The 26,596-nt window shown below is 49.1% G+C and overlaps 1 protein-coding gene across 1 annotated transcript in view; it reads left to right on the top strand.

Moving 5' to 3' along the window:
* The first annotated feature begins 11,328 nt into the window (after positions 1 to 11,328).
* Positions 11,329 to 26,596, top strand: part of ONECUT1 (one cut homeobox 1) — a 31,528-nt gene continuing 16,260 nt past the window's right edge. The window contains exon 1 of the mRNA XM_061158383.1: positions 11,329 to 12,433. Within this exon, the coding sequence (XP_061014366.1) occupies positions 11,329 to 12,433 (1,105 nt within the window). The remainder of the gene's footprint in view (positions 12,434 to 26,596) is intronic.

The following is a 26,596-nucleotide window of genomic DNA, read 5'->3' as shown; positions in this document are numbered from 1 at the left end:
AGATGGTTTGGTTAGGTTTCATTTCCACAACCACCAGGTTTTCCACTAGGTTCCAGAAGAAACGGAGAGCAAATTAATGCGTTTAACAAATGAGTCGGCGCTTGCAGCCCGCCAAACGGCTCCAACTCCAAATCCGAAGGCGGATTTGGGGCTCTTAGGGACCGTCTAGGTAGTTTATTTTCCTAATGTTGCTAAATGAGCGTGAAACTGTTCTCTCGGGGACCGCGCTCCATGAACCTTGTGCGTATGGGAGCCACTCTTGTTCTAGAACAAGTTAGTAACGGGTTGGGAGCATGCTCTGAGCACGCGAGACTCTCGCCCAAGAGCAGCAGCCTAGAGATGAGAGTAGATTCTAAGTGGGCTTTCAGGGGTTGGGAGATAGGGAAGGGGAATTGAAGCTGGGATTCATACGGTGGATTTTTTTTTCTTTGTTTTTCTTTTTGTTTTTAACGTAGATAGATAACCCCGGCAGTGGTGTAACCAGCGCGCGCCCAAAGCCGTCTTGTCCCTCGAATGCGCTCACCGCCGGCAACACTTGGAGAATCCAGCCCACAGTGGTTTCGAAAACCCCATTTTCCTGATTGCAGCTCAGACTCTGGAACCCCGAGAGCCGCCCCAGAGAGGGAGCCTGAATCGGGCCAAGTAGTGGGTCGGGGGCACACAAACACGCATGCACGCACGCACATGCACACACAGGCAGAGAGCAGTGCTTCATAGGATCTAAGATCCAGAGTGGCTGGAAGCCGGGTCTGGGAGGCCACGGCTGAGGGAGCCAGCAAGGCCCTGGTGCTGCCCCTGCCAGAGTCCTGCAGCCACTGAAGCAGCCTGATCCTGATAGTTATTTTGGGGTGGGGGTGGGGGGGACCTGGAACCCAGGTTTGAGCTAAAGAAAGTAAGGGCAAGTGACAGATGACCAAGCATTTCTTTGAAATGAGGAAGAACTGAGACCTACCCAGCTGGCCTGGCATTAGGGCAATCTGGACATTAGGAAACTACTCTCCTCGCGCACACAGCAGCACACATCCTCCGATGGCAAGCTCACCCATGCCCAGCAAGGGCCACTGCACCTCCTAACTGCTTTGTCGGCCTCTTCCAGGTTTTGCCAGGCAAATGAAACAAGAACTCAATAGTAAATTATTTTGTTCAGACTTCTGTCTTTTTATGAAAATAAAAGGCAACACTTTGTCATTTTTAATCATATAAGCAGACAATAAACCTAATCTTGATATTGATTTTTCCAGAATCAAGTGATTTTGTGCAGTGTCTGTTTTATTTCCTTTCTGAGGAAGAGCCGTTTGTTGGTAGATGGTCTGGCTCTAAGACTGCACTCCAGTGGGCAGGTGCTTATCTGAAACATGTAGCTGATTGTGGACTTTGAAGCCAGATAGCTAAAATGGGGTTCTGCCTGTGTGGCAGGAAGTTTGGTTTTTGTCTAGTTATCTAGATAATGGTTTCAACCTCTGGTGCCCTAGGATAGATTTAAGACTCAGCTGGTGCTTTTAGGAGTTACGGCCTCAGAGTTTCACTGCAATTTTTTTCAAAATAAAATCAAATAAATAAAAATAAAACCAATAACCCCAAAATCTTAATGTTATTGGTCCCAGACAGCACCACGAGAAGCATTAGCAAGGGAAGCGCACTCTCCCAGCAGCCCCAAGTTTAGGAAAGGAGCATGACCCTGAGCTGGCCAACCTTGGACTACTGCAAAAGCCGAGTAGAGAAGTGGCAGGGGATGCAAGTTCCTGCTAACGGGCTCAGACATGGATGATTTCTCTGAATTCTGGTGTTCTCTCTTTTCTTTGTCAAAAACAAGGTGATATTTGATGCTGATGCCAAATGGTGTTGGCACCTTTCATGTGAAAGTCTTGAGGTGCAGGGAGGTGGGCCTGGCCTCCACCTACCTATAGAAGGAAGGGGGGTGGGGATGAGGGGAGAAAGCTTCAGAGAAGAAAAGAATGAGGTGGAGAGAGGAAGAAAGAAAAAAAAAATGAAAAGAGATGGAGAGGAAAATGAAACTGGAGGAAGAGGGTAAGAGAGAAATAAAAGGGGGAAAGAGAAGTAAAAAGGATGGTGAAGGAGAGGAAGAAAGGAAAAGAAGGAAAAAAGATTTCAAAAGACCTAATAAAATTACCCTGTCCCTCGAAGGGAATTTGTTTGCTCTGTGGGCTACGTGGGAATTTTCCCACAGCTCTGGGTAGTTTCTCCTCCCTCCTGAAATGCAGAACAAATTACAGTCGCCAGCATAAATTAAAATCCCCGAAACTCCTACTCCAATCCAAAAGGCTGGACTCAGGGCGCGCGGACCGCGGACACACTGGCAACCTTACCATCCACCAACTCCCCCAGCCACACCCCTCCCCTGCCCCCGCAGTGAAAGGCAGAGGTCACCACCACCCCACTCCACCCCCCACCACCAATTTCCGACCCTGGCTAAGGGAAGGGGTCTTGATGGTTCTATGCCCTGCGGAGGGGGATGGAACCTCGGGCCTTAGAGAGACCCTAGGGCTCTGACCTTTGCCGCCGTCCTCTGGGGTCAGCAGTTAACCTATCGCTCCCCGCCCCTCTTCCCTTCCCGCCCCGGTCACTCAGCGGCCCCAGGCTAGGGAGAGTGCGTCAATATTTGGGACCAGCGTGGGGGAGGGAGAGGCGTCCAAGCAGGATTGCAGAAGGATGGAGCCCAAACCTGCGTGTTCATTCCGTTCCCCACACCCAGAAGACCCAGCCTCAAAGATCCCTCGCTTGCCCGGCGCTCAATGCCAAGGCCCAGTTAACCCCGTGCTTGGTAATGAACCCGCTAAGGCACGTAGGAAGAGAGTGGGCATCTTTCTCAGTTTTTCCTGACCTGTTTAGAGCAATGTATCTTCATTCAAAGCGTTATACACCCTTCAGACACCAGCCACCCACCCTTTTGCATTTGGGGAATTCAAAGAGCCTTGGATGAGAGGGGGAGCAGTGTGGAGTTAGCCTTGTGTCCCCTTCAAGCCCGAAACCTTGGACTAGTCTCTGGGAGCAGGTGCCAAGAGAACCAGTGAAGAAATCGGGCCAAAGTCCATGCTACGGGGCCCAGCTGACCGCCTCACTGTCCCCTCCGGGACTACGGGAACCAGCCTAGCGCCTGCCCCATACCACTTCCAAAAGCGCCTGCGACCGGCGCCCCAGAGGGCTCTCCCGGCGGGGACGAGGGTTGGGGGGGCGCGGTGGCGGGTGGGGGAAGCGGGCGCAAACCGGAGGCTGCCGAGGCTGGCGAAGCGCCCCCAGCCCCCAGCTCACCGCTGCTTGGGGTTTTCGCGGTCTCCCCAGCTGGAGCCGGGGCCGCCAGGAGCCGAGAGCGTTAGGTTCAAATGCATCAAGGCTCTGAAGTCATTTATCCGGTTTCATAAATAATTTTCTTATTACACTTAAGCCTGATTCCTGCCCCCTTCCCGTTTTTATTGCGGGGTTTCAGCGGCTAAAAAGTTTCTAAGTCGGGTGGGCCGTTGTTTTCCTTTTTCCATCATTAACATCATTAATATAAGCTATCAATAACCCTGTCGTTCGGAGCCGAGTTTCACGGTATTGATCCACGCGGCTATTCATCTCTGCCATGCAAGACACGGAATAATTTTCGCATTACAGTAGCTTGGATTTGCTTTTAATTCATATTTAAAGCTGCAACCGGCTCGGTGGAGCGCTCTGCGAAAGACTAGAGGCGCCTAATTAATAATAAGTTAGAAACGAAGGAAGGCACCGGCGAATAAATAATTAATACAGACATCTATGTCTCTTTGAATATTGCTCCTTTAAAAATTTAGACTTACCAGGACCATACTGTAAGTCTGCAATTTATATTGCAGGGATGATTTAAGAAAGCTATTTTTTTTCCTTGAAATACAATACTAAATTATTTACAGTGTTTTTGCAAACCTAAGTTCCTTCATTAGCCAGCCCCTCGGGTTTGTTCCTTCCAGGTGGAAAACACCAATTTAAAAAATAGTAATCAAAATAAGAATCACAATAAACTCCCAAGAACCACTGGCTATGATTAGTTTAAAGGTGGCAAGGGTGGGGGCAGATCGGCTGGAAGAGAGGCAAATGGGGTTTTCAGAGGAGCAAAGAGCTGCCCTGTGGGGGGCTTGAGGGAGAGGGGTTGTTAGAGAAAACAAAAAAATCTAAAGTCAGTGGCAGTGACTTGGGACATTCACTAGTACTGGAAGGAACAAAGTTTTAGGTAAACTCAGAGTTCCCAAGGGGACCCAGGGAGTGTCCCAGGTCCTCCCGGCTACAACTCCCCCTGGGAGGAGGGGGAAATAGAATTTTTAAAGAAAAACTATTGAAAGCCAGTTCTGGACTCCAGGCTAGCTGGGAGCTACCAGTGGGCTAGGAAAGATAACAAAATTTAAGTGGGTCAAAGTGACTGAGAGTCAGACAAGGGCTTGTGTGAGAGCGACTAGGATTTGTTTGCAATATTGTTAGCAATATTGATTTTTTTTGTTACTTGGATTAATGTATGTTAAACAGGGAAATACAGGCATTAGTCAAGTACATTATAATCATCTATTGTTGAGAGCAACCTTTCTCAGGTGAGTGCTGGAGACTCAGGACTGCGAAGCACTTCCAGGGGCTCAAGAGTATCCAGGCCCAGATGGGGGCATCCGGGAGCCCACAGGGGCTGGTGGTGCAGAAAGAAGGCAACCTCAACCCCAGCTTGCTCTTCCTCCCGCTCCTTTTAGAATTACAGGCTTATTTAACCAATCTACTAGCCAGGTATGTCAGACTCAATCTCTAGCTGCGTAGGTGACTACAGAAATGTACAAGCTAAGTCATCTCAGTTGCGTCCGACTCTTTGCAGCTTCATGAACTGCAGCCTGCAGGTTCCACTGTCCATGGGATTTTCCAGGCAAGAATACTAGAGTGGGTTATCTGGAGAGGTGGAGACATTCTTGACACCGAAAATTCTTCGCCAGCCCCAGGCATTTTCCCACAGCCTCCTAGCCCAGCTTCCGGGTCTATTGGTCCTGGTGACCATCCCTACAACCCTCTTGGGTCTCTACCTAAGGCTGGGAACTCCCACATCCCAGTTGGTGGCCTGAGGCCTGGCGGGGAGCACACTGGTGTGCCTACATGAGTACATGCACATGCATCCACACCAGTTAGACCTGAAAAAAAGATACGAACTGGGAGAGAGACACCTGGAGACCCTCCCAGTCCTGACTCTGGATCTTGGGTGCTGGTGCAGCCCTGGGAAGTGTGCCTCTGAGACAACAGACATTCCCCACATAATAGTCCCCAGTCATCCCCTCACCCCAAGGCAACCGCAGGCCCACTCCTCACTGGCCCTGGCGCCTTGCCCCCCCACCCCACAGTTGGGGGGAGGGGTTCTAAGACCACACACTCTGCTCTTTTTTCTCATCCCCTCTCCTGCACCCTGAGTCACTGCATTTATGGAGCAAGACCCTGCGACATGAAGTTCCCAGGAAGTGAAGGTGAAGGTCTTTTAAGAGCTCCACTCATGTTAAAGGGCTTGCACAGGACCCTTTGGGCCTTGGATGGTTCAGAAGGGGACAAAAGGGTTAGAGGGTAAGGATTGTAGGGGGAAAGACTTCTGGGCACCATTGCCCAGATGGCACTGGGGCAGACACTTGCCCAGAGCCCAAGAGTCACACAGCCGAGGCTGGTTCTCTTGTCATCTGCAGGGACAAAGGAATAAGAAGGCCAAGACTTGCAAGATGAACAGGGCCAGATGGGCAAAGAAAGAAGGGAACGTGTAGAAATTGTGAAGGGGAAAGGAGAGATGAAGGTTGGGAGGGGAAAAGGCGGCTCAACCTCGAGAAAACACATGGCCAGGTGCAACCCGGGCGGGAGGCACAGGCAAGGGATGGAGAGCCCAGAACACCAACACCAGCGTTTCATTTTTAAATCTTCTAGGTGTCTGCGGGTCAAATAAAGACAAGGGCAGTAACGATTATTCTGTTAAATCTATGGTACTTGACTTCGCAAACACTAATTGATTAGACACCAAAATGATTTGTTTAAAGAGTTTTCCTTCCCAAGTGCAGCTGCTCTCCAGCGGGTCGGCGTGATCCTGCAAGGCTGCGGAGGAGCTCACCAAATGGGCCAAGCTCCTGGCTGCAGAGGCTGCAACCAGCCCAGGGCTCTGGGGGCTAGTCCACACCCGTCCACCTCAGATTCTGGGCTGACCTGCCACCCTCGACTTCCATCCTTGCTGTCCACCAGGTCCGAAGCTTGGTGCACCTGGAGATCATCGTAAGCCAAATTTGGTCTCTCTCCAACCCTTTTGCTCAGAGTTGTCCTCACTTTGATCCACTCCAGTGAAAGGACCCCTTCTCCCTTTCCCCTGTCCTCCCCAGTCTCCAGCCCTGTCGTTCTCTACATCAGGGGCTCACCGGCTAACCTGGAATAGAGCCCCAGAAAGGAAGCACTGGAAGAGCATTTACCACCGCTCCAAATCTGGTAAATTCATTGCCCTACTGCACCCGCAGCCCAGATAGGGCTCCTTTGTAATATACTTCAACAATACAAAGACTAGGAAAGAAAATCCACTGAAGGGTTGGCCAGAGAAGGTCACCTGCCCCGCAATCTAGCTGGCTGCATCCATAGCGGGGTCTTGAAAACAGTATGTTCCACCTGGGAGCCTTGGACCCCATCCCAAGCCCCAGGGCATCAGGAAGCCCCTCTCCCTTTAGAGCTCTTAGCCAGAGATCTTGAAAAGCCCTAGCCAAAATGGGCAGCCATTGGAATGAATTTAAGTCCAGGAAAAGCCGCCTCTAGCTTATCTGGTTGCCCAATTGCCCAAGAATGAACAGGGAGAGGCTCCCAGACCCATCTGAGGTCCTAGAATGTTGGACCACCTGGGCATCTCCTATAACCCGGAGTCTGCTGAGCTGGCAGGAGCTGTCAAAGAGCTCTTCACCAGAGCATCTTCTCTTTAGGATTTGGAAAGTGGAGGTAGGAAATGCCACAAAGGAAAGTGTGAACCCACACTATATATAGTGTGCAAAACATAATTTACATTAAAAAGGAAAAAACTAACAACAGATGAAAAAGAAGTATATGAAGGTCAAAGATTGATGAAGAGGGCTCAAATAATTGATTAGCATTTCCTTGGCCCTCGTAAAGTGGAGAGAATCCACTGACTAAATTTTTTTAATAGTTGTCAATAGGGAATCACAGGCCACCCTCTTCTGAATTTTTCCTATTCTAAGCCAATAGCAATTTTCTGGATAAAAAAAAATTCTGCAGAGGTGGGAGGAAGACAGGAAGCACCCAGGCTAGAAGCACCCAGGACCAAATTCTTCACCCACAGTTATCAGGTGCCTAACTCTACCCGGTACCAAAGAAATGGTTCCTCACCAACAGTTTAATTCTAGACTTGCTAAAGGCATCAGAAAGGCTGGTGAGTTACATTCCAAGGCCCTGGTCAAGGAACCAGCCTTGCCATGAAGCCCTGGGTGAGGGAATCCACCCCGACACTCAGGTTTGCTCTTTGTGCTGTCTACAAACAGGAAGCAAACATTTAATGACTCAGAGGGGCTGGAAACAGTTCTTTGGAAGGGTACTGAAAACTGGGACTGAGTCATATGCCACATCTCTGTTACTCACAAAGAACACTAAAGCAGCAACTCTGAGACTGATAGAAGGTTCTCAAAGAACCTTGTGTAGCCAGCATTTGGAGGAAAGACCTTATTCTCATTCTCTTTTCTAAGCCTTCTGGGGTCACCGGGCAAGCTCTAGCCCACCTAGCATAGGAGGGACTGGACCTGCCTGACCACCACCAAGCAGCACTCCAACATCTACAAAATAAGTAGTCTGAAATCCTTGTTTCCACACTGAAAATATTGCCAGCAACAAGCATCCAGTCCATAGTCTTGTTTCCTTTTTCCTTAAATATATACGTGTATGAAACAGAGTGGTGACTAACATTTTTTTTTTAAGTACTCAAAATCTAACCAGCTAACAATGAGCCCTCCCCTCAAGCTTCTTGTTTATTATACAGAACTGTACACATCCTGTAACCACATACATTAAACCCATCAAGTAATTTCAAGAGACCCATCCTTGGGCTCTTCAATCCTCCATAGTGCACCTGATGGGTGCCAGGCTGGGCAGTGGGAGGTGGAAGGGCAGAGAGGGACAAAATGACAAAAAGCTATCCCAGTCCTCTGGTTCCCCCCTATACACACACACACACACACACACACACACATGCACACGCACACACATAGATATGCATTCACCCTAACTAGGCCTAAGAGCACCCATCCTGCCCAACATACATTCTTAGTAACAGGAAAGTTTTCCAAGACATTGAATAAGAATAAAATGTTTCTGAGAAATCACTGCAATTCAGTCAACTCCAGGAAAACAAAAGTTAAATAGAAGGCATAAATGACCAAGAAAAATTAAGATTTCCTCCCCAAGCAAGTCCTGTACACACTTTAGTCCACCATATATATACTTCTCCAGATTTTTACTTTGGCTCCTCCTTTAGGACCAGCACTGAACCAGGCCCCCTTTCATAAGGTGGGGAGAGGGAGAGTTAAGCTCACCTGATCCCAGCTCTCTTCAGGTAGACTCTAGAGGTTCAACCAGGAGCCTCACAGGAGGAAAGGTTTCTAGGATCAAGTCCCTAATTAGTTACACAAAGAGAAAACCATGAACAATTTGTGCATTTGGTGGTATTTACTTCTTTCTTTTAACAAACTGCCTTTTGGGAACAGAGTTGTCATAAGGGCAAATCAATCACTTCAGGAGGATTAGAATGAAGAGGGGGGTGCAAAGGGGAGGCAAATGATTTAGCTCAAAGTCTGCTTTCTATGTTAACCCGTTGTTTGGTCTCATATGAGAGCTACATGCTCTGTGTTGTAAGAAACGAGATCAGAAACATTAAGGAACCAAGAATTCAGCTTGCCACCAACATATTGTGATCCACTAGGCAGAAAATATGTTTTATGCTTGTATGTATGTATGTATAAATAGATGTAGATACGAATAATTTTAAAATTAATTTTTGTTTTCTGAGTTCCTTTTTGTCAGTCTATGTTTCCCAAAGACCTTTTACCCTCCGGAGGCAAATTTTAAATCCTAAATATTCATTGTTCAAGTTGATGCTAAGTCCCGGGAGATGGACCCCCATTTCTAGGACCTCCATAGGCATTGTTTGGACAAAATAGGAGTGTCTGTGGTGATGAAACCAAACAGGTTAACCCATCTCTGAACAGGACAGCTTTCAAAGAAGTCAGCTAGAGTGAACCCACTGGTCTTGACCTACCTTGATCTTCCTGTTTCCTGGGCTGTGGTAGGGACCTGGGCAAAGAGGTTGGCCTGCTTATGCCTTAGCTGGTAGGAAGTCTCCCCACCTCCTCCCCCTCCCCAAGTATAGGCCAGCCCAAGCTTTTGCCTAAGGGACTCAGCCACCACCACTACTACCACAGCACCAACCTGAGCTTTCCTAGGGTCTGGGAACGATCCCAGGAGAGACACCCGTGGTGGGCTCTGATCAGAACACACAGTTGGAGTTTGGCTCTGCTCAGGTCACAAACACTTTATTTCACATCCCAGCCCACATAGACACCCAGGCTCCGAGGAGTTCTTCCCCCATTGTGACCACCACTCGCCCGGGGCTGAGGCTCGGCACTGACCGGGTCGTAACTGCCAAGGGCCTGACAATGGGCACATCTGTCCTTTCTCTGAGGGATGAAAGCACCTAAGCGGACACGCTCTGCCTTTTGTTACGGACTTTTTTTTCTTTCTTTTGTAAATGAAAGAAAGCCGGCATGTGGCAGCCGGAATACGTCCCAAACCGGGGGCTTCCCCACGCGTCCCCAACCAGGCCCAAGGACCAGGTTCGATTCCGGATTGGAGCGTGATTGTGGAAAGCGAACAATTACTCCCGAAGCTGAATTGATTTTCAAATCTGGAGGCTTCTCGCAGGGACGCCGGGAAGAGGGCGTCCCTACGGGCCAAGCAGAGACCGGCGCGCCTGGTCCACCCTGCAGGCGTCAGTCCTTCCGCAAGCAGCGGCCTCTGGGTGCTTTACCAAGAGGGCCATGAAGAAGCCGCAGGAACAGCACGAACCTCTGCGGCCCCATCAGAACCCACGAGTTAACATAGGAACCCACCCAGGGCACTTAAAACACACACACACACACACACACACACACACACACACGCCGAATCATTCACGAAGTGGCGCACCGCTTAATTATCAGCTGAACGGGAGAAGGACCCAGGCGGCGGAGGACAGAGAGGTATGGCCCGGCCGGGACTCTTGGCACTAAGCGCGCCTCTTCGCAGAGCATGGAAGAGGAAGGGTGGGCAAAGTGTTAGGGAGCATAGAGGTTGTCGGCTGAACAGCCACTGGGTTGACCAAGGCCTTTAAAATATTTGCTCCGCTCCCCGGCAAAAGGTCAAACACCTGAAGCTGGGGAGAGCGTGGACTCCCAGAGGCCCTCCCGGGAAACAGGCCAGGGTGGAAGAAGTGATGACACCAGCTGAGGCTCCCTGGGTAACCTTCACCTGGAGGCAGCAACTGGAGAGAGGGGCGATGGCTCTTTAGGTATCGTGCGCCACTGGGGATGCGAGCCCACCAAGCGCGGCCGGGGACTGGGAGGAGAGCCCACCCAACCCAGGGAGCCAGGGGGGCGCCAGTTTCCCAGCGCGGGGTAGCAACCCCAGGTCGCGCTCTACGTTAGACACTCGCACGCGCCCGCCGCTTCCCCGCCACCCGGCGCTGCTGGTAAGGCGTGGAGGCCCCCCACCTTCATTTGTACGGGGACGTCACCGACCGAGAGCGCGGGGACCGAGGGGGCGGGGCCGATTGGCGCGCCTGCGCGCTGCGCCCGGCTGGCGGGAGGGTGGGCCGCGGCGGCGGCGGCGGCGGCGGCGGCGGCGGCGGCGGAACAGCGGCCACAGAGTCTGCAACAGTAACCGAGCCATGGCTGGAGCTGGCCAGCGGCACGGACAGGCAGCAGCCGCGGAAGGCGCGCGGGCTGCGTCAGGGGAGCCGGGGGCCTCACAATTCTAAGAAGGAGAGGGGCGAGAGGGGGCCAGGGGCGGGAGGGCTGGGGGCACCGCGCTCGCCCAACGGCGCGGATCCTTTTTGGAAATTAATATTAAAAAAAAAAAAAAAAAAACGAGGACGCAGAGGGGAAGGTGGGGGCAAGAGGGAAGGCGAGACACTCTGAGAGGGAGACAGAGCCCCACAGTGAGAGGAAGGAAGGAAGGCAACAGTCGCCAGCAGCCGATGTGAAAACCGGACTGCGTGCGCCCTTCGCCGCCTCTGCCCGGCCTCATCGATGTTGTGTCCGCCGCCCGCTCGCCCAGATCACGATGAACGCGCAGCTGACCATGGAGGCAATCGGGGAGCTGCACGGGGTGAGCCATGAGCCGGTGCCGGCCCCTGCCGACTTGCTGGGCGGCAGCCCCCACGCGCGAAGCTCGGTGGCTCACCGCGGCAGCCACCTGCCCCCGGCGCACCCGCGCTCCATGGGCATGGCGTCCTTGCTGGACGGCGGCAGCGGGAGCGGCGATTACCACCACCACCACCGGGCCCCCGAGCACAGCCTGGCCGGCCCGCTGCACCCCACCATGACCATGGCCTGCGAGACGCCGCCAGGTATGAGCATGCCCACCACCTACACCACCCTGACCCCGCTGCAGCCGCTGCCGCCCATCTCCACCGTCTCGGACAAGTTCCCCCACCATCACCACCACCACCACCACCACCACCACCCGCACCACCACCAGCGCCTGGCGGGCAACGTGAGCGGCAGCTTCACGCTCATGCGGGACGAGCGCGGGCTGGCCTCCATGAACAACCTCTATACCCCCTACCACAAGGACGTGGCCGGCATGGGCCAGAGCCTCTCGCCCCTTTCCGGCTCCGGTCTGGGCGGCATCCACAACTCCCAGCAAGGGCTCCCACACTATGCCCACCCGGGTGCCGCCATGCCCACCGACAAGATGCTCACCCCCAACGGCTTCGAAGCCCACCACCCGGCCATGCTCGGTCGTCACGGGGAGCAGCACCTCACGCCCACTTCAGCAGGCATGGTTCCCATCAACGGCCTTCCTCCGCACCACCCCCACGCCCACCTGAACGCCCAGGGCCACGGGCAACTCCTGGGCACGGCCCGGGAGCCCAACCCTTCGGTAACCGGTGCGCAGGTCAGCAATGGAAGTAATTCAGGGCAGATGGAAGAGATCAATACCAAAGAGGTGGCGCAGCGTATCACCACCGAGCTCAAGCGCTACAGCATCCCACAGGCCATCTTCGCGCAGAGGGTGCTCTGCCGTTCCCAAGGGACCCTCTCGGACCTGCTACGCAACCCCAAACCCTGGAGCAAACTCAAGTCCGGCCGGGAGACCTTCAGGAGAATGTGGAAGTGGCTGCAGGAGCCGGAGTTCCAGCGTATGTCTGCGCTCCGCTTAGCAGGTGAGCGGCCAAGTTGTTGGGCGCAAGAGCAGATAAGGTATTGGGGAAGCTAAAGGGACCCAAGGAGGAAGGGAAGGACAGCCTTCTATGCACACTTCATCCCGTCCTTCTTTCACCGAGAGGGGGGGTTCCTAGGCCTGGAAGAGCCAGAGCGTGGCTCCCGGGAGCAGACAGCCTCTTCCAGGACTCAGTGCATTGGGCTGTGGAAGGTACCGGGAGCTGAGCGGCGCGGCCTGGGTGATTGCGGGGGCGCATTTGTGCTGGGAAACAGCGCAGGAAGCTCGCACAACCGTAGGAGGAGAGAAATCCCCACACCTGGATGGATACGATTTGTGCGTCGCTTCTGGGTTTCGCACTCGGGTTTGGGGAGAGACAGGCGAAACGTGCGTGAAACTGCGCGCAGATGCTGCCAACCAGTATCCCTGGCACATACCTGGGCGCTGCGCTGGAGCGTGCAGGAGCTGACTGCCAATGTTTATCTGAACTCGCTGCGTTGACTCCCCCCTCCGGCGCTCACTCTAGTGGCACGGAGAAGGGCAGGGATCTGGGGAGTGGGGAGCGCACTCTGGGAGTTCCAGCAAAAGGTTATGGAACCGCGGCGGTGGGTGTGTGGCGCAGATGCTTCTTAAGATTTAGCATGCAGTTTGCGCGGGTGACCGAATGTTGAGTCGGAGGCAGACCGTGACAAGGTCCGGGTGAGGGCGGCCAAGGAACAAGGGGACTTCTAGCTGAGCCCAGAGACCGCTTTCGTTGCCGATTCGCTTAGTACGTCTCATTTTGTTTTATTCTTCCGCGTGAATTTTCGGGGTGGGAGTGTGAGAGGAAAAAACCAAGTCTTCGAGCAGAGGTCTCCTGGCCCCAAACCCCGAGGCACTAGTGTTTCTGAGTTGGGCGGGAAGGTCTCGGTGGCTGCATACACACAGCGCCCAGCTTCCCCAGCCTCTCTAGGCCAAGGATATGGGGAAGGCTCTGACCGGCCGACTGGCGGAGGGGACAAGAGACGTCAGCTTGAATCACACGGGGGGCTTCAAACAGATTCAGCCACCACCTAGGGCAGAGGACAAGCGGAGAGGTAGAGCCAAGGGGAGCTGAGGGGGGACTCGGTTTGATGAGACCGGGGCTGAGTTGATTGACTCTTGGGTACATGCTACCGCTCCCCACCCCATCCTAGCCCGGCGCCCTCGCCTGAGTCCTGGAGAAGAAAAAGGTAAAAGCCGGAATGAGGGTTTGTTAATTAACTGATCGTTCTCCATTAATTCGTCCCTGGAGTACGAGAGACAGTCAATCCGCTCAGAGCCGGGGGCACTGAGCCGTTTCACAGTCTAAAATCAAAGCAAGAGGCCAGGGCCCCCTCCCCCGCATCGTGCGGGCCAATGAGAAGCTCCAGGGGAGCAGGTGCCGGCGTCCCCGCGAGCCTGCGTCTAGAGCCGGAGAGGACTCAAAGCACTCCTGGCGTGTGAGCTCTTGTGGCCTAGCTGCCCGAGCGCCTCGCCGCCGGAGCCTCTGCCCCCGCCAGGTTTTCCAGCCCAACCCCGGGCTCGTAGGCTCCAAGCAGTCCCCAGGAGGACTCATGCAGCCTTCGCCCAGAAGTCTGGAGAGGCTGGGGTAAGGGGACGGGAGGGACAAGAAAGAGGTTGACCGGGTACCCTCTGGGGCTCCCGCAATTCCATTCTGTGGTTGTGTGTGCAGCCACCAGATCGCCCCCCTATCCCATGGGTTGACCGAGACCCCAGGACACTTCAAGTTCTAGAAGGAACGGCCGAAAAGGCTATTCCTCTCCCTGACTGCTTCGCCTCTACGGGCGCCCAAGGTGGTGCCTTTTCACACGCGCGCACGCCAGGACAGCCTCGAGTCGGGCTTCAGGACCTTTTACCCAGGCGGTGTCCACACAAGCCTCGGTTAGTGGGGTTAGGGGAATGCAAGGAGGGGGTGCAGGTGGAAAGCCGTCCCCTCGGGAAAACTCGCTCCACACCCCCTACCTCGGGAAGGCACTTCTTAAGGACTTCAACGACTCTCTTTCCCCAGGGCCTCCTATCTCCCCCTCGAAAGACTGACTGAGAAGTTAGGTTCAGAGACGACCCCGGAGCCCAGGCAACCCGCCCTGGCGCCCTGTCCCGCAGGAGCAGCGTCCTCTGACCTCCTTGCGTGGGCAGGCCGGGGGAGGTGCGGGCGGCGTCCCCACCAGGGCTCTCGGGGACCCGAGTTATCCAAGGGGCCGCTGTCTGGCAGCCAGTAGAGAGTCGTGCTCAGCCGCTGCGCCGAGGCGCGTGGCCTTTTCCTCGGTGAGGTGGGGGTGGGGAAGGAAAATCGGAGACTGGCGGAACAGGAGTTTGGCGCCAAACCCCCAGCGAACTCTGCATCCTAAGACCCGGATGGAGAGTCGTCTCTTCCATTTTCCTTTCTTTAACTTCATTAAAGGGGTGGGGCTGGCTGGGATGAGCGTGCTTGCGGAGCCAGCCGGGATCAATCCCATTATGCAGGAAGAACCACGACTTGTTTTGAAGACACCGACTAACAGCGAGCCGTCCTGTTAACATTTTCTTTTACGGGAAAAAAAAGGTGGGGGGGGGGGGTCAGATTCCTGGACCGTTCAGATGATCTCTAGTAGGTCCTAACTGCAGGTGACTTCAAACAGATTGCAGGGCATGTTGGCCCCAGCGGTGGGACATCGCCGCCCCCTTCCCGCTGCCAGTTCCGTCCGATGCACAGAGGAAGGCGCCACTTGCAGCTCTGCTCGCCTTTGCATTCAAAAACCCCCCTCACACTCGTTTCTACCCCATTCCAGGCAAGGCCCATCGAGGTCGGTTCCTTGGCTGGGTGGCGGAAGAGTAGCTTCTTCGTGCCCCTCCTGGTACCCCAGGTTCCGGGCAGGTGGCAGCCTGTTTGTAGAGACGCTTTCTCTTCACGAAATTACATCGGCTGGTGGAAGACAGGAGACAGGAGGAAATTTTCACCAAATTAACTACCTTTAAAAAAAAATCAATATATGTTCCCTCAATGTAGTACTTGCTGCTGCCCCATTTAAGTGCAGTGCAACTAGGCTCACGTTGTGTCTCCTCCCAGGTGGGGAGAGTGGGCTGGGCTGTGCGGGTGGGTGGGCGCCCGCCTCTGACGTGGTCGCCTATTAAGAGGGGAAGAGATTAGTTTCCAATTAAAGATTCCAGAAGACTCTGGCCACATTAGGGAAGCTGCCAGTGCAGTAAGTGGCTGCAAGTGCACACCCACCAGCGGGCATGGCCGGGAGTCTGGTGCCCGGCTCCCGCCCTGAGGCACCTGGAGGTGAAGAAACCTCCAAACTGCAGCACCCGGGAGCCACACGGGTCTGCAGCACCCAGGACTGCTCCTATTTCCAGGCTGGCACTTGCCTCAGGGCCACCTAGAGAAGGGCAGGGGTGGGGGTGAGGGGGTGGCAGTCTGGCCAGAAGGTGGCCATGAGAAAAGTCTCTCCTCGGCCAACCTGGGCCATGTTTGCCATAAGTGGCCTTGTGGTCTGGTTGATTGATAACTGGCCCCCGCACAAGTCCATTTGCTTTTTGTTAATATTTATCCCAGCGGGTGACACTTCAACTGTCCCCTCATTTCCCTGGACCAAGGGAGCCAAGCAGAAGGAGTGCATTGCTGGGCCCTGGGAACCCCACTTCCCGAATCCTCGAGGACTCTGGGCCAGGAGAAAAGCCAGGACTGGGCGTGCGGAATGCAGGAGCAGAAGGATTCCTGGGCCCAAGAGTAGGAGGAGAAGGTGCCAAATGGACTAGTTCCCCCCACGCCCGGGCGGGCGTCTCAGCGCCGCGGGTCTCCGGCAGTGCAGCTGCTCCCAGCCGGCTGTGGCGCGAACAAAGGGCCCGTGGGGCGCGGTGGACCGAGTCAGCCTCGCAGCCTGGGGGCGAGGGGGGCTGGCTGCCGGGGAGGAGGGCCTCTTCCGAAGCTTTCTTACAGACTCCCTCCAGCCTGGCCTGGGGGGCAGCCAGTTGTCAGGCAGAGGCAGAGTCCCCTCACCAACTCAGGCCCAGTGATCGCCTTGCTCCCGGGGAGTTGGTTTGGGACCCCCTGACACACCAGCCGAACAGGTCTGGCTCTTGGAGTCCAATCACCAGATGGCTTTGCCTGCACCTTTCTCCCAGCCCATCTCTGAGTCCTGGAGGCCTTGTGATAATAGTTCTCCCTTGCAGTCCCCACTGGGAAGCACAAACTCCAGGGAGGAGAGGAGGCAACACATGGAGTTAAGTGTGCATGTGGTGAAGATCACAGCAGATAGTTTGACTAGAGTGGAGGAGACTTGCTGGTCGTTGTGTGGTGACCTGGTGTCGGGGCATTGAGCACGGCCGCCAGAGACAATAAACTCTGCGGCCTGTTCCTAGGGCGGTTGGCTCTCCCACCAGCGGGCGCAGCCCCAAGTCAGAGGGCAATCAGGGTCAGTAGAAACCCAGTCCTACCATAGCTGTTTTGTACCCGACACTTGGGGCGATCTGTGCCAACAACAGCAAGGTTGTGTTGTAGCAGCAGAGCAACTCAAATCCCAGGCTGCATCTTTATCTTCAAGCTTCCAGTGCTCAGCGCCAGGTGGGGAGCTAAACTCCTGCCCTCGATGCCCTCCATCTGGACTCAGCTTCCCCCAGTAGCTTAGGGGATCGGGACTGTGCTCCAGTAACTGCGCGCGCCCCCTGCGGGCCACAGGGCCAGGCACCCAGCAAACCTCGGCGTCTCAATCAAATGTGAAAAGAGGCTTTGTTTTAGAACACTGATGTCCTAGTGATTTTCAACCGATAACTGTTTTGATTGGTAGAGTGTAGTGGAGGAAGGAAAGGATACTTAATGGATCTGTCTTGGTCCTACCCACTTCCTGGGTATTACCCCACTGGTGAGACAAAATCGCCGTTCCCCCAAATTATACCCCAACTCTAACCTCTCCAAACAAGATAGCATGTTTGGAATTTATATCCAAATTATACTTTTGCTGCCATGTTGAGAATATCAGGGTCATAGTAGAGAAGGTGATCCTGGCAATCTGAAATCAGAGATTGGGGCTCAGGGTGTAGTGAAGGGAGGGTGGTTTAGCGTTCCCTTTGTTTTGTTGTTTCCCCTTCCAGCTAACTGATGGGAGTTAGAAGGCTGCCCTGAGGCTCTGAGCTTGAAGCTCTTTGTTTGCTGTCTGGTGGGATGTGCTTGGAGGCCTGGCATCCTGAAGCCCCAGTATGGCGTCAGGACCCTGGACAGGGCCCAGTCAGTCCTGTTGTCTGGGTTTCTCTTGCCCTTGGAAAGTGGCTAAGATGGCTTTGAAGAGTTGTGGTGAGGAAACAAAAATTAACAGCTAATATTTCAAAGCTTATGCGAAATCATGAGGCCCTGCCAGTAGTATCCATGGGCACAATCAAGTAATAATGGAAAAGATCAAACCTATCCTCGTCGATCAGGTGGTTGATCTTTTCTTCCCTCCCCCAGCAGCTTTCTGCATGCATCTGAGTGCACATGCACACCTGCTTATACAATCGGAATTTGAGTCCCTATGGGTGTGACAGGGGTTGGATCATTAAGCTAAAACGTTCAATTCAGTCCTTTTGATCCGTGCTGGGGAAAATCTATAGTCATCTCTAATCTATGAGGTCTTTAAGGAGGTTGTTACATGAGCTGTTTTGATGTCATCATTTCCACATTCATGGCAAATTCAGCTAATCAAACAGATGCTGCTACCCAAAGTTCTCAGAAGAAAGAGTTCTTGCAGAGTATATCGGTAAAATTTATTCTTGATTTCCTTATAAGAAAGAAAATCCTCAAGTCTAGTGAAAGTGGGTGATTAAAAAGGAGGTTCTCAGGTGTCTTGCCTCAAAATACATAGTTAGAATCATTGCCCTTCAGGTAACAGTGCTCAGTGCTCTTTGTAAACTTCACCAGTTTAATATTTTAAGTCAACCAAGGAGCTTAGATGGACAGGATGAGAAATTTCTAATTTCATTCAGTCCCCATAAAAACAGAAGTTTCCACACTCTTGGCAAATTTGAATGGTCCTCAATCTAGGGTACCAACAGAAGGAGAGTCTTATTGAAGTCATAACAGTTAAAGTATAGATTTCCTATAACTTGGGATAAAGGATTCAACAAGTATTAATTAAATACTATTTTCATTTTGTTTGTATTTAAATAAGATGGGTAAGCACCTTTAAGAGAAGTCATTTCCTGAAAAGTGTCAGCCTTATAGAGTTTAGCAAAAAGGAAAAACCTGATTTCTAATGTGAATTAATTTAATGCGTAATCATACATTCCTGTCTTCTATCAATAGATTTGCATAGATTTTTCCTTTAACACAAGTATGCTAATATGAATGAAGCTTAATTTTATTTTGAAATTGTAGAATTGGCTTAGATGACCAGGCCAATCACAGGACAATCTGATTATTTTGATACAAACATATAAATCTGTTTTATCACAGGGTCTTGCTACAGAAACATCCACATTGTGTTCCTCCCCAAAGATGTAACGTGATCATAAAGCTGAAACAAATTAACTTCCAGAAATTTTCCTCTCCTTCAGGTGAGATAGTTTGATAAGATAAGAGCTGAACAGAACAAGACCCTGAAGTTCAACCCACAGATTTGCCTTAGCAAGTGATAAGGAAGTCAGCTGATAAGGAAGGAGCTTGTGTCCATTGTGTACCTATTATTGGTCAGGAACTCTGCTGGGCACATATGTGTTGTGCTAAGTTGCTCAGTCGTGTCTGACTCTTTGTGACCCCATGGACTGTAGCCCACCAGGCTCTTCTGTCCATGGGGATTCTCCAGGCAAGAATACTGGAGTGGGTTGCCATGGGGATCTCCAGGGGATCTTCCCAGCCCAGGGATCAAACCCAGTTCTCCCGCATTATAGGCAGATTCTTTACTGTCTGAGCCACCATTTAATTCTCCCTGTACCAGTGGCTCCAAAATCTTGCTATACTTTGAACTTATTTAGGGATCTCTTAAAAAATTATTCCTGGATAAAATCTCAAATATTCTGGGTGTTAGTAGTATAGGGCATGACCTGGGCACTGTGACTTTTAAGAGCTCTGATGTGATTTTAATGTGCAGCAAAGTTTAGGAGCCACTAGTTTATGGGGTAGTTACCATTATTTTCTGGCTTCTCTATTCAATGAGGTTGAATTACTTAACTGTGGTAACAGAGCTGGAAATCACTGATACCCTGTCCTCAACTTTCTCAGCTCAAAGCCCAGAACCCCCTTCCCCTCCACCCTGTGCCTCAATTACGGGCTCAAGTTTACCAGGTCAGTGGACCAAGAATGTGGAAATGTGTGATCCCCTGTCATAAACACCAACCTGGAAAGTCTCTGCATAATAAAGGTCTTGAAATTAGAGAATGTGTGTCTTCCCTCTGGGATGCTCAAAGAGAGGTACTTGTGGAAACTTCTTTCTTTTTTTTATTAAGACTTATAAGAGAGATCTTTTATTGCTCCTTTGAAGAAAGAGGGAATGTGAGGCAGTAACAGAGCTAGCCATGGAACTCAAGTCTCCTTATCCATTTGTTCACTTAAACAATTATTGACGGGCAAGACCCATCTCATTAGATGTGTTCTGTGGGTAGGACTAGTCCACTGGGACCCAGCCTGGAGGAGAGCCCAAAGGCCCAAACCTCCCATACTTTCTGGCATTGTTGTTCTGATCTGCACTTACACAACAATTATATTTCTTGGCTTCCCATCAGTTCCTGTCTTGCTATTCCAAAGCTTGCCTGTTACTCATGTTTTAGGACTCTGCACTAAAAAATAATAAATTGACTTAAACTCTGTATATATGTTGGCAATCATCCAGAGGGTAACTTACAGTTTCTCTCAACCACTGCAAGCTTCCAATTATCCGCGTGTTTCTCATCTCCCTTTGCACTCGCCATAGGGTCCTCAGAATCGACAATTTCTGAAATCGCTGCTTTCGTTTTTGCATCTGATGATGACCTCATAGTCCCAAAGAGAGGTTGTTAAAGGAACATAATAAACTCTATTCTTTTCACTTTCTTTCCTGTCTTCTAAAAGCAGATCAATGGGGGAAATTAAATAAATAAATGAGCAAAACGCGCCACCTAGTGACTCCTGTGCTCACTGCAGGTGAAGTGCGTGAGAGGAGTGGCTAGCGCGATTCAAGTATTGATGGAGTCACAAAAATCGTTCATTAAGGCAATTTAATCTTTGCTATTAAATGTCCTTTCAATTCATTTGGGGTAATTAAGATGCAGTTAAAGTGATTAAATTCTAATTACTTATGCTAGACAAAGACATATTTGTCACACTAATGCGGTTAACTAAGGACTCAGAAAGAAAGTTAACATTTACTTCAAATGATACAACTGGAAAAATCAGTTCCTCTTTTCATCATTAATCCAGTGAGCTGGGTGATTATGTAATGGCACTACAAGCTCATTAAACAGGGGAAGTGCTGATTAAAATGACTGCTGGGAGGAAAACCTGATCCTGGAGTACCATAGTACCCTTTGGTCAGCATTCTTAGCAAAATTACTTGAAGGCCTCTCCCTTCAAGCCCCCGCCGTCCCCCCTCCAAAGTAATAAGCAGCTCCTGAGTTTTATCCTGACATTAAAAGGGGGATGCTTCTTGGAAAGCTTTTATTGCCAGCCTGCAGACACTGTTAAACCAAAAGATATTTTCAAATGGTAAATGGATTCTTGGGGCAGAGAAGATCAAAGCAAGGGAGGTGGGGAGGGAGATCTCTGAAGTAAACAACTTCAGAATGAAAATTTCCACTTCAGGTTTTTGAAGCCACTACACCCTTCCTACTTAGCAGTCCTTCTCCCCTCCCCAGTTGCTTTTGACTGCCTCTTATGTGAAGACAGATTCCTTTACACACACCGTGCTTGTTATGCACACTCAAGAGCATAACACCTGCATAACAGCTTCAGCTGCAAATTGATCTCTTTTCAGAGTTTTTCTACATTCGCATGTAAAGGCATCTAAGATTATACACCATCAGCTTACTGGGACTATATTGTATGGATATGTGTAATATCCATAAATAGGTCCTAGCCTCCTATAACAGCTTAATTCTGAGTACTCAGAAGAGGAGGATAAATTGAAATTTCACTGCATTTGCAGTTTGTCTGGGGCTTCCCTGGTGGCTCAGATGATAAACAATCTGCCTACAATGCAAGAGACCTGGGTTCTATCCTTGGGTCAGGAAGGTTGCCTGGAGAAGGGAATGGCTACCCACTCCGGTATTCTTGCCTGGAGACTTCCATCAGCAGAGGACCCTGGTGGTCTACAGTCCATGAGGTAGTGAAGAGTCAGACATGACTGAGCAACCAGCACTTTTTCACTCTTTTTTACTTCCTCACAAAATGGCTTCTTAAGCCCAAACCTATATTTTGCCTGGGGGGATGATCCAAGGATGAAGATGACCAGTCAAAAAATTGGAGATTAATTTCCCTGGGAGATTGGTGTCTTTAAAAACTGTTAAATTTGCCTATTGAAAACCATTATTATGGAGATTGCATCTTTCCCCTATTCATCCCATTGAAATTCAGTATTATTTCTGTTTAGTTCACAAGGAAAGGACCTGAAGATATCAAATTCATCAGTCACTTACGTCAAAGAACTACCTTTTAAAAGTAAATTGGCAGTTATTTAAGTATTTACAGAGTCATTTTTAATTTAATAGATTTTTACACCATCTTAAATTACTAAACCAAATAAACACATTTAAAAACAAACAAACAAACAAAAAAATAGGCCTAGACTAAGAATTGAGAGCCCCAGAGACAGGTTCTTATACTAATTAGCTCTGAGAGCTTGTCAAGTCATTTAACCTCTCTGGGCCTCTGTCTCCTTAAATGTAGAATGAAGTATTTGGCCTTAGGGTCCTTCCAGATCCATGTTCTATGACTGATTGACTTCTATGATGACTGTGTCTCTTATCTCAATTTAGTGCTGTGTCCCAAAGTCAGGATTCAACAACATGTAAGTCCCTGGGGCCCATCTCTTGGGCAGAGTCTCAGATCAGGCTCTTCTATTAGATGGCCAAGAGGAAACACCTGTCCAGTCAGGGGCACTGTATTCTGGCGCAAAAATGCTGCCGCTTAAGGGTACAATTCCTGGGTCCTAACAATACAAGTGGTTGGTGAGGGTACAGATCACCAGGAGTTCATGCCCTGCTGGTGGGGGTGTAAACTGGCACCGTTGCTTCAAAAGATAATTAGGATTATAAACCTAAACCCATACCTGGACCAGGTCTACTCTTTGGTGTATACCCTAGATAAGCTGGCAGATGCTCTTGAAGACGAGTACAAGGATGGTTTGTAACAGCGCTATTTCTAAGAGCAAACAACCAGAAACATCCCAAAAGTCCACTGATGAGGAACGCAGGAATAAATTGTGATATATTCATATTAATGCAGGAGTATATTGTGAAGAAAATGAATGAGCCACAGTTATACACCATAGCATAGTTAAGTCTTAGGAACAATGTTAATTAAAAAAAAAAAAGAACAAGCTACAAAAGGTCACACCAGAACAATACTGTTTTTACAAGGCTCAAAAGCAAGCAATGCTAAACAATTTACTGTTTAGAGATATATAAGTATGTGGTAAAAACAAACTAATAATAAATTCAAGTTCCTAAGAGCGGTTACCTCCAATAGGAGAAGGTCAAAGATGGAAGGAGGGAACACCTTGGTAGCTTCCCAAACAGTAGTTATTCTGGTTCTTTTGTCGTGTCCGCCTTCACCTGTGTTCATTTTGTTCCTGGGCTTCCTATCTTAAATATATATGATTTGCAAGAAGTAAATATTATGTAATTTTAACTTTTAGGAGGAAAAAGATTGTTTCTGTCTGGTTCCCCAACCCAAACAACTTGGACCAAACAAACCCCAGGACATTTGAGTTGTTATTTACACAGTTCTTAGTCCTGTACTAAATGTCAGCCCTCTTAGGAATTAGATTTGGCCAGTTAGGGACAGAGCATAAGATGTGGAAGAGGAAACTTCACTAGATCTGGAGAGAGTGGTTCTTTCTTTATTCGTTTGAGCACCAGCATAACAACGCTATGCTGAATACTGGGGATGGTGTGTACAGAGACATTTTTGGAACTCATAGTTGAGTGGGGAAGAGAGACAAATAGCTGTTTCTTAGTTACATTTTTGTGCCAAAACAAAAGGTTTGGAATGTGATGAAAGGACAGTTTTGAAGATTTAGGAAAAAAATTGGACTTGGTCAGAAATAGAGAAAGAGGTTTTCAGGCAGAGGGAACAACAGCATCTGTGCACAGCCTGGCTGGAACCCCTTTGCAGACGATTTAGTGGATGTGAGTTATTATATAACTGGAAGCTTGTTTCTTCCCCAGCACAACTGAAAGACACAGTACCTTTCTATCAATAACAAAAGTGTCCTCCAAGTCTGTAGTTTTTTGTAGTGGGGAGGGGTGGATAGAGGGTTTCGTATTCCTCAAATCAGGTTGGTGGCTGGCAGAGAAGTGGGAAGAAAATATATGCCGATTAAAAAGTCTTTCAGGTGATTCTAATGTAACTCCAAATTGAGAATTAGAACATTGATATTGAGTATTACTATATATAAAATAAACAAGGATCTAATGTATATAGCACAGGGAACTATATTCAATGTCTTCTAATAACCTATAGTGGAAAAAAATCTGAAAAAGAAAATATATATGTATGTGTATATATATGTATGTTTATATATATATATATTTAACTGATTCACTCTGGTGCACATCAGAAACTAACACAACATTGTAAATCAACTATAGTTTAAAAAAGAGTATTGATATTGAGACTTTAAGAGTAAATGATTTTATTTTTGCCCCTTTATTATTTATTTTACCCTTTTTTCTGGAATGACCTATATAGTTCTGTAGTTATATATATTTTAATGACACATAATATTATTATATAACATGTATTATATTAATATAATTTTATGATATTTTATCTCTTTTCAGATCAAAAGTTCACTCAAAAATTCAATATTCCTATTGGAATGTTGTATCCATACTTTCCTCTGTCTGAAAAACTCTTACTGTTCACTGGGTCCTTACTACTCCGTGTGGTTCTTAGCACAACAGCAGAACTTGTAAGAAATGCAGGCTCTCTGGTTCCCCCCTGGACCTACTGAATCTGAACCTGCATCTTGACAAGATTCCCCAGAAGATTCATGTGCACATTCAAGTCACCGAGGGTCACATTACATCATTCAGAAGGTCCATCTTCCTTCATTAGCCCTCATGCTATTGGAGCGCCTCCTATGTGCAAGTTCAGTTCAGTTCCGTTCAATTGCTCGGTCGTGTCCAACTCTTTGCAACCCCATGGACTGCAGCAGTCTTCCCTGCCCATCACCAACTCCCCAGAGGTTGCTTAAGCTCTTGTCCGTTGAGTCGGTGACGCTGTCCAGCCATCTCATCCTCTGTCGTCCCCTTCTCCTCCTGCCTTCAATCTTTCCCAGCATCAGGGTCTTTTCTTATGTGCAAGATGCTAGGCTAAGTGCTGGGGCCCAAAAGTCGTATCCTATAGGAGCTCACAGAAGGATGAGTATGGGTAAAGAATTACTTACAGTGCCCCTGATGATCTCTGGGATAGGTGGGAGTACAGTTATGTGGGAGCAGGGAGGACACTGGAAAGAAGGCTGGAAAGGGAGTACATAGTTGTATGTCTGACAGTCCAAGGGACTGGAGTCTTGACAGCAGGAGCTGAAGGGAGCTGTGGCCTCTATTGGAGTGAAGTTGTCAGGCTTATGCTTTTGAAAGCCAGCCTAGTGTGAACCAATAGGAGAAGCAGCAGCAGCAGGGGACTAACTAGGAGGGGTGGCAATAGATGATGAGGGTCACATTGTACGCCGCTGTCAGCAGGGGTAGAAAAAAATATATGTTTCTTTTCAGGTTTTTTTCCCATTATAGGTTACTATAAGACATTGGATATAGATCCCCATGTTATACAGCATGTCTTTACTGTTTATCTATTTTATATATAGTATTGTGTATCTATTAACCCCAAACTCCTAATTTATCCCCCCCATACTGTTATTCCCTTTGGTAACCATAAATTTGTTTGCCATGTCTGTGGGTCGATTTCTGTTTTGTAAACAAGTTCATTTGTATCTTTTTTTTTTTTAAGATTCTACATATAAGTAATATTATATATTTGTCTTTCTCTGACTTACTTCACTTAATATGATATCTCTGGGTCCATCCAAATGGCATTATTTCTTTCTTCTTTATGGCTGGGTAATGTTCCATTGTATATATGTACTACATGTTTTTAGACACTTAGGCAGCTTCCATGTCTTAGCTGTTGTAAATAGTATTGCAATGAACATAGGGGTGCATGTATCTTTTCAAAACAGAGTTTCCTCTGCATATATGCCTAGGAGTGGGACTGCAGGATTACATGGTAACTGTATTTTTAGTTTTTTAAGGAACCCCCATACTGTTCTCCATAGTGGCTGCACCCACTTACATTCCCACTGACAGTATAGAAGGATTCCTTTTCCTGCACACCCTCTCCAGCAATATTATTTATAGACTTCTTAATGATCATCTAATGCTTTTAAAACATAACTTCTTTGTACAAGTATTACTACTAATCAAGAAAAAAAAGTGACAAGAATTACCCAAAAGCATAGGAAATCCTCATTTTTGTGAATATCCTTCCAATCTTTTCTCAATGGGATGATCCATACGTACTGTTACAATTTTTAAAATTAAAATCCCTTGTTACCAAATTTATGATAGAATGTTTGAAAATACACGGAAGAATAATGGAGGCAAGAAACAACCCCCCCCCCCTCCGCCCTGGGTAATTCCACCATCCCTGCCCTCTCCCAAATACCTCATGCATAGCACTTACTCATTTAGCAGATTTGTATAGCTAGGATGTTTACAGTTTGCAAGACAGCAAAGAGTCAAAGCCCTCCCCCTACTCCTGGAGCAGTTTGGGTCAGAAAACATTCTGCACATTGTGTTTTACAGCTATGCTATAATTTAACCAACCCCCTATTTGTGGATACTTAGGTGGTTCCATAAATTGATTGGGCAAACATAAATTTTATGACTAATATTTTAGAAGTATCATAATTTATACAACCTCTCCAACAACCTTTCCTGTCATTGGACATTTCAATGATTTCAGGTTTTTTATTTTATTTTGTTTTTGCTATTAGAAATCAAT

The sequence above is a fragment of the Dama dama genome, chromosome 12, assembly GCF_033118175.1.
Source record: "Dama dama isolate Ldn47 chromosome 12, ASM3311817v1, whole genome shotgun sequence".
Taxonomy (NCBI): Eukaryota; Metazoa; Chordata; class Mammalia; order Artiodactyla; family Cervidae; genus Dama; species Dama dama.
This window is presented reverse-complemented; position numbering and strand designations above follow the sequence as displayed.